The 16310-nt window shown below is 38.2% G+C and overlaps 1 protein-coding gene across 1 annotated transcript in view; it reads left to right on the top strand.

The window, feature by feature from the left end:
- Nucleotides 1-16310, top strand: part of LOC107593231 (dystrophin-related protein 2-like) — a 154384-nt gene that overhangs the window by 115927 nt on the left and 22147 nt on the right. The window contains exons 6-12 of the mRNA XM_016282862.1: nt 2588-2734; nt 3661-3785; nt 8214-8275; nt 8771-8845; nt 10590-10791; nt 12180-12265; nt 15954-16111. Coding sequence (XP_016138348.1) covers nt 2588-2734; nt 3661-3785; nt 8214-8275; nt 8771-8845; nt 10590-10791; nt 12180-12265; nt 15954-16111 — 855 coding nt within the window. The remainder of the gene's footprint in view (nt 1-2587; nt 2735-3660; nt 3786-8213; nt 8276-8770; nt 8846-10589; nt 10792-12179; nt 12266-15953; nt 16112-16310) is intronic.

Raw genomic sequence — 16310 nt, 5'->3', positions numbered from 1 at the left:
CACTCTTTTTCATTACACTTTTGTTTTTAAAATGTTATTTTTATTTATTAATTTTGTCAGATATTTCTATTTGTTTTTAATTAAAAGCTTTAAATTATTAATTTATTATTTTATCATATTACGTTATTTTATTTTATTTTATTTCAGAATCAAAAGGAATAAGAATGAGCTTTAATCGCCAAAAAGTTTGCAAAAACCCACAAGGAATTTATGGTTTCTCAGAGCTCTACGTACTTATGTACAGTATATGCAACTGTATAAATATCAATATCTGCATAATAAGCATCTATTGCCTAATGCCCAGATGGCATAAAAAAAGCATAAGTACACTGAAAAAAAAAAAAAATTCTATCTCTTTATTTATTCCTTCTCTTTCTAGCTTGTACTTATTTGAACAATGTCTAGAAAATTGGTATTACAGGCACTTCCTGTATCTGTTTGCCTCTTTAAGAAGAATCACTTTATGTATCCCCAATTGTAAGTCGCTTTGGATAAAAGCGTCTGCAAAATGACTAAATGTAAATGTAAATGTGAAATACAAAAACAGGTATTAAGTAGTGGGTATGCTAGCTGTTCCAGGTGAAGATGGCCTGTGGAAAAAACCTTTCTCGTGGCTCGATGTTGTTGTGCACAGCGATCTGTAGCATCTGCCTGAGGGCAGAACAGAAGATTCAGACTGTGTCGTAGGTGAGAAGGGCCTGTGATGACTTTACCTGCTCATTTCTTAAGTCTGGAGATCCTGAAAGTTGGGCAGGTGCATACCAGTTGTCCTCTAAGCCATCCTAACGGCCATAATATGTCCAGTGGCATACCACCATTTACTTTCTGGATCTTCTTTGTACGGTTTCCAGCCTGTGTGTTTTAGTCTTTTCTGATAATAGTACAGCTCACTCGGCTGTATGCTGCTATTAGTTTTGCCCTTAAGATACTGCACTCAGTCATTTGACTATGATAAAACAGAGAAATTAGTGTCACAACAATAAAAGGACTGAAAGATGGGGCATCTGAATATGTTATCCTGTAATCTACCATGCTATTCCGAAACGTATCTCCCTAATGTTTCCCCTCGTAATCTACCAGCGATGATGTAGAGACCCAGACTCCTACAGCTGTGCAGTAGGAGGTCTTTTTATTGACGATATGATCATGGTTGTTCCCGTGGAGATAAGCAGAGTTATTATAGATATGGAACAGTGTAGGTATCTATTTACAGTAATACCTTGTGCATCAGTGAGTCAGAGTTTCTGTTCTGCCGTCCGGATCTCAAAAGGCTTCCTTATGTGTGGAAATTAAATTTCAGTTTTTTTATTAATGTAAACATGTTTTTTGTGATGTAATGTACTTTTTTTGTGAATAGCACAGCATAGTACAGTACATGTGCAAGTACCCTGATGCAATATGTTGAGTTTTTAATTCAGGCTGAAGCCGGACTCCGTGAACTGACATGTTCGTGTTACGCTCTGACAGGAGGTGGAACATTTATCAATGTTTCCCCTGCTGTCAAAACCGGCAAGCACATGGCAGGTCTTGCAGACTTACAGTTTCTCATTCGTTTTCCTGGCTGCATGTCAAGTGTATGAACAGGCCATAAGATCAAGGCTCCTGCTGTCCTACTGCTCCTACAGTTACCTCTTGCCTGGGACCCCATGTATACGGTGGGGTTCTTTTGATTTATTCCTGAAAAAATATATATATTTTGAAGTAATCTAATTTTATTTTTATTAAATAAATGAATGAACATTAAATTGACCAAAAGTGACAGTAAATACATATTACATTTTTTTTTTACTTTCTGGTCATCAAAGAATCCTGGGAAAAATGTATCACGGTTTCCACAAAAATATTAATCCGCATTAATCAGCTAATCAGAACTGTTTTCTTTCGAATATTCTTCATATTAGAATGATTTCTGAGGGATCATGTGACACTGAAGACTAGAATAATGTCTGCTGAAAAATCAGCTTTGCCATTACATTAATAAATTATATTTTAAAGTATATTAAAATAGAAAACAGTTATTTGAAATTGTAATAATATTTCGCAATATTACTGGGTTTTTTTAATCAAACAAATGCAGCCTTGGAGTGCCAAACTTCAGTTCAACTTTTAACTTACAAAAATATTTCTCCCTGCACTTTTAAAAAAATTATCTTGCGACCAGCTTGCTGTCACACACATTGAGTCTTTTCACACTTACACATACACACATTTGGTGCAGTTTCACTCTCTGCCATCGACAGATTGGGTCTCTCTTGCACTTATGCCCAGTGTGGCACCTCAATGTAAGTGTGTGGAAGGAAGCGAACAGCGGTGGTGGATGAAATGAAAATGGACAAGTATAGGCTGTGAATGGATTAAAACATCTCTTTAAACATTAAAATATCCACCCTATGCTCAGCCTGTCAATATCAGGACGTTTTATTGCTTTAAATCAGAACAGACATAGTTGTAACACTCAACAAATATAACATAACAATACACAGTGCACCCAGGAATCAGATGGAAAGTCCATGTAAGGAATTCATGGCATGAAGTGAAAAGATTATGAGGTGTTGATCATCCATCTCTTTTTTGCTTTCTGTTGTAGCTATTTAAAGAAGAGCTGACCCAGGTGAAGGAAGGAATGAAACACATAAATGACCTGGCCCACCAGCTGGCCATATCCGATGTGCACTTGTCCATGGAGAACGCCAGAGCTCTGGAGCACCTCAACAACAGATGGAAACTTCTGCAGGTAGTGAATTCACACCATCTTTATCTCATCCTTAACCTGCCCACCATCACTAATGGACCCCTATGGAGATCATACAGTGCAATGGTCACTATTGACGGCAATGGCTCCAGCCAGCTAAGTTAGTGCATATACACTATGAAAAATCTTAGCTTAGGAGATGGAATATAATACGCCGGTCCTGCCTGGCTGAGAGCGGTGATGGCTCCATTATCATCGGTCATGGGGAGTGCCTTATGTCTACATGCTCATGGGAAAACAAAGGCCTTTCCGGCGAGATGTAAAATGAAATTGAGTGTTTCGATTGCATCTGGCTGTTTTATGTGTGAGATGAGCTTAAGAGAGCCAGAAAGAAATGCAGGAAGAATGAGAAGTACTCTTGAGTGTGGGGGAGTGTGTAAATCCAGTTATCGAAAAATGACTATGAAATGCATATCTGCAGCAGTTTGTGTGACCTAATGTGACAGAAGACAAACAGCACAAGTTTGCGTGATCATATCTCTTTGTCTTTGTAGCATGAATGTCATGAGAAATGCTCTGTTGATGAATCCTTGGGTTTTAATGCGCACATTTTTATGCATGTTTGATAGGGTTTTAATGGAATCACAAATTTAAAATGAATGTATATTAAATAATATATTATATTTAATTAATAATATGATATCCTTATTGATTAATGACATGCAAATAACTGTATATTTGCTGAAATATGACCCCAGATGAAAGCAGACTGCTACACTGGTCCATTTGTAACAAAACCTAAAGAAACCCTGCAGAAATGAAAATAGTAACTTACTGTACATGGTGTTACAAACCCAAATGACATTCAGTTTTTGGGGTGAACTACTCCATTACTTATCAAATAACTTTGATTTAGTGTGTAAAGTAATCCATTCTTGAGTCTGACTGTTTCTCTTTCTTCACTTAAGGGGTCTATTGAAGAACGTCTGAAACAGTTGCAAGATGCCCACAGAGATTTTGGCCCCGGATCACAGCACTTTCTTTCCAGTAAGTGTGGTAACTCACTTGAAGCCGTAGAGTCTTCTGCCGGAGTGTGATGCTGAGCACCGGGAGAGGGGAGGGCTAATGGAGCTTAGCGGAGAGGGGTTGGCAGGACTGTGTTTAAGTGGGCAGAGTGGGCTGTGACTTTATTTATTCTCGCTGTCACTCACTGCCCTGTCTAATATTGCAGGACAAAGACAGTGCCTGCTACACACTTAGCCTCATTTAGAAGTTGTCCAAACTTTTCTGGCTCTCTAATTCACTACAAATCAGTACTACATTTACTACGTTAAACGAAGACACAGGGAATGGCAATTTCAAGTGACATTCCAAGAAGTTGGTCTTATCGTGGAGCATTTGGACACGGTCTGGGCAAAGATTTGACCCTCAGTTATGAACGAGGCTCGCTTAAATACTCACAACTGAATTTTAAAGCTGCGTTCAGTCCTTTTTTGCTTATTAAAATAGGGTTTACACATAAATACATGAAAAGCACTATAGAGAAATATCACTCAAAAGATATGTAAAATCCTGTAGCATTTGGACCAATCAGACACACAACTTTTTGTTATATTTAACAAATAATATCGAACTCCCCATCACCTAACCAAATGGCCAATTACGAGGGTCTATGGACCCTTCCCCCGAAATGCACCTAACACCTCAGAAAGGCAGAACAGGCCTCTGGAACTTCCTTTTTCAGACCCCCTCACTTATTTATTTGTTCCTAAGATTTATTCCTCTGATCGTTTTTTCACGGCTGCTAGTGCTATAGAGGAAGGCACGAGTACATGTTGCAGTACAGTATGCAGCACACATGTATCGGCTTTGTGGAGATGTTTCCCTTAAAATGATACATTTTCTCAGTTTAAACATTTGATATGTCATCTATGTTGTATTCTTATTGAAATTTGAAACTTCCACATCATTGCATTGTGTCCCAACTTTTTTGGAATCGGGTTTGTACATGCCTATTCGTCAGATTTGAATTCAAGCAGTGTTTAGCCATGAGCTTTTCTTTGAATGTCATCAAGGCAGCCATTGTGGATATAAGCACGCAATGGCTCTGAGAATCTTTGTTCAAGATTACTGTGATTGTGAGTACTCTCTCACTATATTGTGGAAATGTTTCAGATTTACGGGATGGCATATTGGTGCCTATATATTTTAAAACTTATAACCATATATTAGACCAAGTGATGTAATGTTAATATACCAATTCTACTTGAACTATCTAAATCTTCTTGAATTATCAAAAGCTTTTTACTGTAAAATGTACTAATAATCACTTTATTAATGCAGGTGGTAAAAAAAAAACAATGAATTAGAGTTCATCATAAGAGGCTTTTGCATAAAACATGGACAGTACTCATACTGTATACAGACAGTGCACAGGGTCATACACACAAAGACAACCCATAGGAAAGAAAAATCAAAAGTGAGATCTCTTTAACATCTCAAATATTTCTCCTAGACAGAAATGAGGTTACTTTAAGATCGAATGGGGATTTTTGCTTGAGTCTCCTGCTTCTCAAACTTGTCTCCTGAGACAAAAACTCTAACACTCTCACAATGGTCTCCTTTAAAGCTTTAAAAGAGATCTTTCCATTCAATTTCCATTAAATCTTAAGGTAACCTAATTTCTGTCTAGGAGAAATATTTGAAATGTTAAAGAGATCTCTTTTTTTATTTTATTTGCCTTCTCTCTGGTTAGCTTCAATGCATGTATCCACACCATTTCAATAAAAGACAATACATGCATTGTCATATTTGAAGTTGTTTTATGTAGACAGCGCTTTATTGCACAGTGATTTAACAGAGGAAACCATAACCTATATTTACATACATGCAAAATGGGCTGTACAATACAAAATTTTAATACTAAACAAAGCAAAAAAAACAAAAAAAACACTGGTACACTAGTGTTGCATTTGTGAAAAAAAGGTATTGCTCTTGTACTAAACATCTTGCACTTGTAAGTCCTTTCTAGTGTGTTTGGAAAATGTGGTGTATATACAGTATTGGACATTGAAGATAAATTTAAACATTTAAACTAGTAACTCTTGATTTTCTGAAATGTTTAATGGTTTTTGAAATGTTAGTTTTAGTATTTACAATATTAGTAAAAGTTTAACGTTTCTCCTAAAATAAAACTGAAGACATCTTAAGACAAAGCTGAGATCTCAATGAGACATATAAGAGAATCAGCCATTAGTATCCTGAGCATAGTAACCTCTGTCAGAGACATAGCCTTGTGGGCAGCACATCGACGTGAAGCTCAACTGCACCTCAAACAGCATGGGTTTGAATCCCAGCTAAAGGTACTTTCCTGCTCCTGTCCAATTGTTTCCTGTCTCTACTCCTACTGTCCTGACCATTAAAGGTGAAAAACCCCATTGTAATAAAAAAAGCAACCTCTGAGCAGTAAAACGTTTTTATAATGGAGTCTTGCAAGAGATTACAGCAAGACAATAAAGAGATCTCCCATGTTTCTCTCCTATTGTCATTTTTGGATTCCTTTCTTTCAGAACTTTCTCATGTCTCAGTTGTGTCTACTTTTATTTCTCCTAAGGATTTTTATGAGAAACATCTGAGACACTGTTGAGACTAAAATGAGAAATACATGAGAATCACAACTAAGTCTCCTGAGGTTAGAAAGAGCAACCACTGAGCAATAAAATATTCCTATAATGGAGTCTTGATAGAGATTGCAGCAAGACAATAAAGAGATATTCTTTCCACCACATTCTCAGTTTTGACTCTTTTTTTCTCAAATATTTCCCATGTCTCATTTGTGTCTGAAATGAACTTTTCCACGACATTCTAATTTATTGAGATGCACCTGTAAGTCTCCTGAGCTTAGGATAAGCAACCACTGAGCAATAATTAACCAGCCCGACCTCACAGGAAAACTATTTTACGAGGTGCCGAATTTGTATGAATTCGTACAATGTGAATCTAACCGATAACATGCTTTTTAGAAAAAATATGAAAATAAAAAATATAGAAAAAAAAAAGCATGAAGGTCAACCCCTTATCCCACCACTAACCATAACAGTCACTGAGAGGTAAGCAGATTGTGTGACGAATTATCCACCCATTCACTAAAATGTACTAAATGTACTAGTTACTAAAAAGTGCCATGAGATTGTGTTTGGGCAACACACGACACAAGAAAATGCAATAAACATTAACTAAATAACAGAAAATGTGTCAACAAACATAGACTGTATAAAAACATGGACGTAGTGTCCGTGACGTCACCCGTAGGTTTGCGAAGAGCGTTTTTGAAGCTCAAAGTGGGCGGAGGCGGCCGTCACCATCTTGGCAGCGCATCACTCTAGGATAATCGAAAATGGGCAAAGAGGCGGGAGCTGGTTGCTGAAACCACGCCCACCTAGCTCGACAGTGGTGACAGCAGCGGCAATCCACCTGTCACTCAAGTGGCCACGCCCTTAATTATGCAGAACTTTAAGGCTTAATATAATTTAAACGGATGAGTTATAATCACCCCCCTCACAGTTGTCATGAAGGGCAAAATTAGCTATATAGACCAAAATAATTTTTTGAACCAGGCTGTAAACGTTTTTTCTGCTGTAAAGTTGGGCATTTTAACATGTGGAGTCTATGGGATTGACGTCCTTTTGCAGCCAGACTCTAGCGGCCAGTTGACGAATTACAGTTTAAGTCACTTCCATATTGGCTTCACGAGAGAAAGCGGGAGGTTGCCGCTTGATCACAAATCACCCTAATGTACTTTACTGATAACAAAAATAAGAATAAAAAAAATTATTTATATAAAATATAATCATATGTGATGTGTCACGCAAGGAATTTTGGGAACTTACTGTTTTTCACTGTAAATTATACAGTAATTTGTAGTTTTTTACTTGCAAAAATATAAATGTGACTGTATTTTACAGTAAAATGACATATAATGTGGTCAAACCTACAGTTCTTCACTGTATATGGTCAGGTCACAAGTTAACCAATTGCCAGATTTTACTGCTTTACAAACCCTATGGTTTTGTATAAACACATTTTTATAGTGCACATAAAGGCTTCTTTTATAGTTTACTCAAAAATGTATATTCAGACATCATTTATGCACCCTTCACTCCTCCAAATATAAAAGGAGTTTTCATTCTGTCGCAAAAGGTGAAAAGCTGTTCCTGTGCGCGTCGTAACCATTTGCCAAATTTGAATATGCAGAAAGCGGCAGCAGAGGGGAAATTGTTCAGTCCGTAATGACTAAAATTTGCATTTGTGTTGCATAGAAGTAACAAAGTCATATGGGTTTGGAGTGCCATGAGGGTAATAAATAATGAAAGAATGAATAAATAATGACAGAATTTCATTTTTGGGTGAACAAGTCCTTTAATGTTTCTCTCACGTGTGTTCTCTCTCCTCTCTCTATGGTTTTCTATTTTTGGCTTCGCTACTCTGCTTTTACTCTACTCTTTTCTCTCCCCTTTGATAGCCATCAGGCTCAGACAACCTGCTGGGACCATCCAAAGATGACTGAATTATACCAAGCTCTGGGTGAGGCAATTAAACACAATTAAACTCTGCTCTTATATCTTCTGTGTCTACTTCCCACTGGGGAACCATAGTATGGTTCCCCACACGCAAGCTCAAATACACCAACTAGAAGACGGTCTCACACTGAGCTCGGTTTCTTTACCTGAATCTCTCATTATAACCTAATATTTCATCCCATCCCAGAGATGTCAACAGCGCTCTCATTAACCCAGGGGCAGCTGGGCCAACCTTACGATTGCATTGCCAACTTCTAATTAATAATGATTAAAGGGCGTTTACTGTGTGTGTTAATCTGATGCGATGTGACGCGGGTTGTCTAAACACTCCGGCACGGCATGAGCATAAACCGCTCAACCCCACCGAAGTGACACATTGCTTCCTGTCTCTCTGTTTGCCTATGTCAGAGCTCAGCTATTCTTTTGCTGCTTTTTTTCTCTCCTCATGAATGATATTCTCTCTTTTTCCTCTCCCATCTCCCCTGCTGCTCTCTCACAGCGGACCTGAACAATATCAAGTTCTCTGCATACCGGACTGCCATGAAGCTGAGGCATGTGCAGAAGGCTTTAAGATGTATGTAGAAAGAAGCACCCACACTGGTTTGCCCTTTTCCCTCTACTGCTCTTTGAGCGCAAGGCATTGATTATTTGTGAATTTCGCGTACAGATCTGGCCCTGCTGTGCGCCTCTGATCCGTCTTTTTCATTAAAGCCCAGTGATTTTTATGCAGCTTAATTAAGCCTAATAATTGGTGTGATTGTACTTCTTCGGGGGAGGTAATTAAGAAGTCTGCATGAGGAATTAACCACTGTTCCTCCCGCGACACGCTGTGCGGGTGGAGGTTTATCTGCCACTGTCCAGACAGCAGCTTTCTCTCGTTGGCAGTTCCCTTCTTTCCTTCAGCCTCTCCACTGTGCACATAATATGAATATAAAAATTATTTCAGGAGCCCTTCAAAAAATAATATGGCACTGAAAAAAAATCTGCTATAATACATTGAAAAATTTATGATTTATGTGTTGCTTGCAAAAGATATTATTTTCTTACAATACACATCTACCCCTGAATGTCCATCAACAGTAAAAAATGAAACGGATGTTGTTATATTACATCTAACTAGCCAAACTTTGGCTCCTTTGCGGAGAGTTTTGAACCCAATGGGTCATTCTATAAAACTGGTGCCTTTCCCTTTTGAGAAGCTGATTTATGCAAATAACCAAGGAAAATTGTTTTTTTCAGCTGTTACTAAAATCTATTGTACCATCTCAAGCTAAACACACACATATACACACATACAGTATAAAACTAGTTATGTCTTCATAAAATTTACAAGTTGATGGATTTACAGTTTTATTTGACGTTGCAAAAGTTTTACTCAAGTTTGTGAAACTAGGTGCTTGTTTTCTACAAATTTTGTTCAAGGTAACAGGTTTAAGATTGCCCTCAATTGACAAACATGTCAAAACAAATTATAAAGTATAATAGAGGAGACTTACTTGTCCTTGAAAAGTTTGCATCTTGAAAGGATGACGCCACGTACAAAATATATTTCAGAATTTCAAATAATTTTTTATTAGTTAACATTAGCAACAGTCTAACACACAAAAACTATATATACCTGAATGGAGAAAGAGATAAATAAATGAATTCCTGGTTTTCGTAAATGTTTCGAAAAATGTCTGTAATAACAGTAGAAGTTCAGCTTCAGCTGTCATTTATTTTTTTATTTGTTTGTTTTATATTTTTACACAAATGTACATGAAGGAAAACAGATTGCACCTGTATTGTAGAATCATCCTCATGGAGAAAACATGTTCATGGCCACATAAGCAAGTTGAATCCACTACTGAGCATGGCATGTTACTGCTTAGGACAAGTTACTGCTTGCATCTCTCTTTCTCACACACACACACTCCTGGTTTGCTAGTCCATGTCATTAGCTGAATTAATAACCAGGCTGCTATAGAAACGGTGCTTTTTTGTGTGCCTGGGTCTGATGATTGAGGATGGCTGTATAAAATGAGCATCTACAAAGGCCTGTTAGAGTCTCTAGCAGCCCACCTAACCCTGAAAGCACCGTGGCCGTGCTGCTTCCATATTTCAGCTCATTATCCAATTAGGATGACATCAGCATACAGCATTAACCCTGTACTCTCACTGAGTAATTATTTACTTGTTATTTCTAGTCTACTCGACTAGAGATTGCCAGAGGCAAAGATCTTATAGCAGTCAAATCAAATTAGTTAACACTCCACACACGTACAATAATAAGCATCTGGCCTATATATATATATATGTGTGTGTGTGTGTTTTTCTAGTGGACCTGCTGAAGTTAAGCAGCGTGGTGGACGTGTTTCGAGAACAGGAGCTGCAGCATGCCGAGCATGTGATGGATGTGGTGGAGGTCATTCACGCTCTCACTTCCCTGTATGAGAAACTAGAGGAGGAGAGGTCCATCCTGATCAATATCCCCCTGTGCGTCGACATGTGTCTCAACTGGCTGCTGAATGTTTACGACAGGTACTGACGGTAATGTCACTCACGACCCATTTGACCTGCTCCAACAAATGATGTCAAACCAACCCTGCACCCTCCTGCTGTCTGTGAGACACTTTTACTGGTCAGTCACACACTGCGTCCTGTATCTGGGATTTAAGGGTTAATGATGTGACACTTATGTGACACTATATACAGTATATATATATAGCTGAATACAAAGAGTATAGTTTCTAAGAACTTGGCACATGTGTTTCAAAGATTTTTAGATTTTTTCATTTTATTTAATGTGGACACTCTTATACGTCATTGACCCTTAAATCTTTCACTTATAGGCAAAGCTGTGTATTCCGTGTTCCACAGTTAAGTGAATTAAAAGATGACTATGGCACTGAGACATCACCAGCAGGCAGCAAATCAGACTGTAGGAGTTAAAAGCCCCACTGCTTGACTCCAAGTATAGCATTCTGTGCCAAGCTCTTAGCTTCTTAGCCAACGTAAAAAAAAAAACAGATTAATTTATTTAATTATTTACTTGTTTTTCATTATCCTTCGTGAATTTGTCTCAAACATATACTAGACTCTTAACTACCTGCTGCTAATGACTGGAAATCAGAGCTCTCACTCTACGAATAATTGGTAGTAATTGCTTTTTTGTTTTGCTACAAACGCTGGATGTGAATAAGAATGAGCAGCATGCATGAGGATGATAATGACAAGCTCTCAGTCAAACAAGAAAGCCAAACAAGGTAGGAAATGTTCCCTTTAGTAGCAATACTGACGGGATTTCTTGTTATACAAAGCAAAATGTGATTTGGTAGTGTTTGATCAGTTCTCTAGCAAATTTTTTATTTTTTTTTGCATCTGTACAGCAATCTGTTTCGATTTGCTCGTGAGATCTTGGTCTCAGTGGAGCTCAAATGCTTCCTGACCTGTTTTAGAATCTTTTTTTGACAGGCCTATCTGGTGCAATAAGTGTGAAATATATTTTCCTGTAAGCATAAAACATTGAATAAGACAAGAAATGTACCACTATACAAATATCTAAAAGTACACTGTGTACATATATACTTGCTGTATCACTGTATTTTGCTCGGCTAGCAGTAGCAGCTACTGGCAACCTCCTCATTAAGGATTCAGATGGCTTGGAGGAAGTAACTTCATATGTTGACCATATATCCATGGTAGCATGTTAATGACTGTAGTGAGAAAAGGCAGTTGCTGGGATGATTTTACATTTTTTTTTGCATTGTGTAGTACATGGAGAGAGCGCAGACTGTACAACATAATGCAGGGCCCTTTCAGTCCTGTTTGGTGCCGCTTACTGTAGTTACTCCATAGTCATACTAATTGACAAGATCATTTCAATAAAGAACACATTTTTAAATGTGTGTTTGTGTTTCTTTCTCCAGTGGTCGTAATGGTAAGATGCGAGTGCTCTCCTTCAAGACGGGCCTGGTTATTCTATGCAGTGCAGACATCCAGGAAAAGTATAAATGTAAGTAGAGGGCTGTGTCACATAAACTTGATGTCTTTCTGTACAGTCTGTCTTCCCAATTTTCTGTCCTTTATTTCTACCCCTAAACCCTTACAGTAACCTTTTTTCATGAAGCCATATTTAAGCCACCATGACGAAGTCTTTTATCCCAGCAAAGGCTGCATTTATTTGATCAAAAATACACTAAGAACAGTAATATTGTGAAATATTATCACAATTTATAATAACTGTTTTCTATTTTAATAGATGGTTTTAATGGTATGTTAAGTTTTACTATCCTTGTTAGGACTTTTGGACCCCACACCATCTGCAAAACCTGACCCACACACCACCTTATCCTTTTTTGTTCCTTCTTCTTCTTTTTTTTAAATCTGTGGTCCAGTAACTCTAAAGTGAAAATGACCGTGCCACAGTGTAAAGTCCTAGACTTTCTCTCACAGGGTTTCCCTTCCAATCTTCTCTAATGCTTTAAAATTTCATCTGTGGCGTAAAATCTCATCTGCTGTTGTGAGAGAGGGTTAGGGGGTAATTTGACAGGGCAGACACAAGCAGGACCCAGTAAATAAGAGTCACGCATAGTGCACTGCAGAAAGCATTAGAGGAGAAGAGTCCGAGCCAGATGTGGACATCCTCGAGTTAGAATACAACCATCATAACTCCAAAACATTGACTAAAAATGTTTTATATCTGTAAAGGTAATGAGCACTGAATGATTGGTCTGTCTTGATCGCTTTGTTACCAATGTGCCATTTCAATAGTAAAAAGCACATGAGCTCTTACTTAAGAGTGTGTATACAGGGGGACCTATTGGACATGTAAAGATTAAGGCCATGCAGGGCCCCGGGGCATCAGCCTCTTTGTGGAAAATGCAATTTTTTTCCTGTTGGAAAATCCTGTTTAGAATGATAGCTGCGTTTTGGAACAAGCTGATCTAAACTGGTCATTAATTGGTTGACCAGCCATGTTGTTCCAAATCCAACTGGATCACCATAAGTAGCTGGTTTGTTGGTGGTGTACGAGCTTATACCAGCCAAGCATAGGCCAAAAGAAGCCAGCTACTAGCTTAAATAGCATTTTCCATCAAAAAATAGACTTTGTAATAAAGTCCCAATTTTGTTGCAATAAAAGTTGCAATAAAAATTTAATATTGTTGCAGTTTCAAAAATAATCACACCTCGTGTGCAATACTTTCCAAAAGAGACACCAGTGTACAATGAATATTATACAACATCAAAGCTGCAATAAAGGATTCTGTGAGTGCTGAGGAGGGACCAGGAACAAATAACATCTCTCATTTCTTTGTTTATTTCATATCATGCCAACAGCCACTGGCACAAAGTGCTGTTCATCTGTCTATATCAATTTTACATCTACAGTGGCTTGTTTTTGGGTGTTAGGCCTGTTAGCTTGAGGGCCCTGGCAGTCAGAGGATCCGGGGGTCTGGCCTTGATTGACCCATCCATAATCTGTCCTTGGACTAGACTATGTATGAGTCTGGTTTACATGTAAGTGAATGTGTGTGCCCGCACAGCAGGAAGGTTTGTGTGTGCCACCCACTTTAGATGGTGCTATTTTTACTGGCACTGCAGAGAACATTCTCACTCCTGTCAGGATCATTCTGCTCAGTGATGGCTAGATTCATGACACATACTGTTTGAGTCGTTCGGCTCTCTCGGCTAATGTTAGCCTTTTGTCCACATTTACACCAGTGCTTGCACACACTTGCATATCTTGCCAGACTCCACTCTGCCAAAATGACTTTGTTGCTTATCAAATATTTGTATTTTCCAGTGAGAAAAAAAATCCAGACATCTTTAAAGCAAGGTGATTTACTTGAAGCAAACTGCACAATATACATCACAACTTGTTTTATGTATATCTTTAATTTAATCTTTAAAGGGGTCATATGGTGCGATTTAAATTTTTCCTTTCTCTTTGGAGTGTTACAAGCTTTTGGTGCATAAAGAAGATCTGTAAAGTTACAAAGACTAAAGTCTCAAATCCAAAGAGATATTCTTTATAAAAGTTAAGAGTCAACCACACCTACCTAAAACGGCTCGTTCTGACTCGCCCCCACATACCTGCGTCACTATCTGGGAAAATTTGCATAACGCTGCCCAAATGTTCACGCAAAGAAAGAAAGCGTAACTTTTATTCTCACTGTAGTATTGTTGTTGCCGCCGCTGCCATGTCGTGAAGGTGCTGTGTGTTTCGTTGTGAAAGCGAAACTTCTTTGTTTGTATATCTATATCCGCTTCATCATGCCTAGAGCTGATCCGTGCTGGTCGCTGAGGAAATACATCAACTTCACGCTGTGGATCGCCGAATCGGCTTTCACCGTGAACGAAGCAGAGTCCAGCCTGGGGTCATCACACGTGGTTGCCGCAAGCCCGCCCTCCCGCCGCCACTCACTCAAGCCGGCCTCCGCTCACTCTAGGCCGCTGGCCGCCGCTACTCTAGGCCTCCGGCCTCCGCTCACTCTAGCCCGTTGTTTGTCATTTCTCCGATCACAAATGCAGACATGGTTTTATGTTTACGCGCCGTGATGCAATGCAACGCGTAAACAGACAGTATGAGTCATTATAATCCGGAATTATGTCCCCACTGGATGCAACAAATGCCTCGTTTATAATGGGTTTTAATGTTTTTGTCTTGTCGCTCCGGTCGGACAGGGCATCACCATATGGTAGGCAGCGTAACATTTCCGTCACACGCTTGAGGTATTCGGCCAATCACAATGCACTGGATAGCTGGCCAATCAGAGCACACCTCACTTTTCAGACCAATGAGCTTTGTAAAAATCAATGTGTTTCAGAAAGGTGGGGCATAGAGGAGAAACAATAATGTACAGTATGTGGAAAAGAATGTGTTTTTTGAACCTTAAACTGCATAAACACATTTCATTACACCAAATACACAAAATATTGTTCTTTTTAGCAACATCATATGACCCCTATAAAAGTTGTTTTTCTAAATATTCTTTTTAATTGAAGGATATCTATAGTTAAAATGAGAAAATACAATTTGTAAGACAGTGTTATTATTAGTATTATTTACTTAATTTTATATTATTTATTAATATTTTAAATTAGTTTTTATTTTTGTATTTTGTTTGTTAGTATTTGTGGTATGTGCTTTTGACATTTTGATTAGTTTTTGTTATTTATATTTCTGTTTAGGTTTAATATCTTTTTACCCCAGTTTTAGTAATTTTAATATTTCCATTTACTTCAGTTACTTGCCAAGGCGCATTTCTAATTTTAGGTTTAGTTTTAGTTTAGTTTTAGTTTTTTTTTTGTTGTTGTTTTTTTTTAAGTTTCAGTTTTCCATCAAATAGTTATATTTTATTTTATTTCAGCTTTATTTCAATAATAAATTTTTTAACAGTAATAAAATTGACCACAGGGGGAAGAAAAAACTTAATTCATATATTCTGAAATGAAAGTATTGATTCTTTTTTTATATATTTTTACTATTAATTAATTTTTCTTTTTTTTTTGCAGTGCCAACATATCACACATTAAAGTGTGAGCCATCTCGCCTCACACCTCTATAACCTAAAGCCATTTAAGTCTCACATTCTCAGTTTGCCCACCTCCAGGTTTCTTCACACTGGCACAAAGCTCCTTTTCCCTATTGCCTCCTTTTAGTGTAGCATTCAACCAGGTCTTCTGTGCGTGTATTGCAGACCTTTTCAGACAGGTGTGTGGTCCAGGTGGACTGACAGATCAGAAACATCTCAGCCTGTTACTGCATGAGGCTATTCAGATCCCTCGGCAGCTCGGGGAAGTGGCGGCGTTTGGAGGAAGCAACGTGGAGCCCAGTGTCCGCAGCTGCTTTCGAATGGTAAGACTTTAGATTCTCTCTTTCAGTATCTCTCATTTTCTCTGATAAGCTTTCTGTTTAGATGATGAAAGGGCCTCCCTCTACACAGACCCTTTGCTCTCTGTGATGAGCAAATCTTCTTAAATATTTGTACCAGAGGCACACTTTCTCACTTTCCTTCTTTATTGCCTGTCACATTTCTCTCTCGCCCTCGCTCTCT

This window comes from Sinocyclocheilus grahami, unplaced genomic scaffold (assembly GCF_001515645.1).
Source record: "Sinocyclocheilus grahami isolate Dianchi unplaced genomic scaffold, SAMN03320097.WGS_v1.1 scaffold167.1, whole genome shotgun sequence".
NCBI lineage: Eukaryota > Metazoa > Chordata > Actinopteri > Cypriniformes > Cyprinidae > Sinocyclocheilus > Sinocyclocheilus grahami.
The sequence above is the reverse complement of the archived record's forward strand: the minus strand, read 5'-3'. Positions and strand labels throughout refer to the sequence as shown.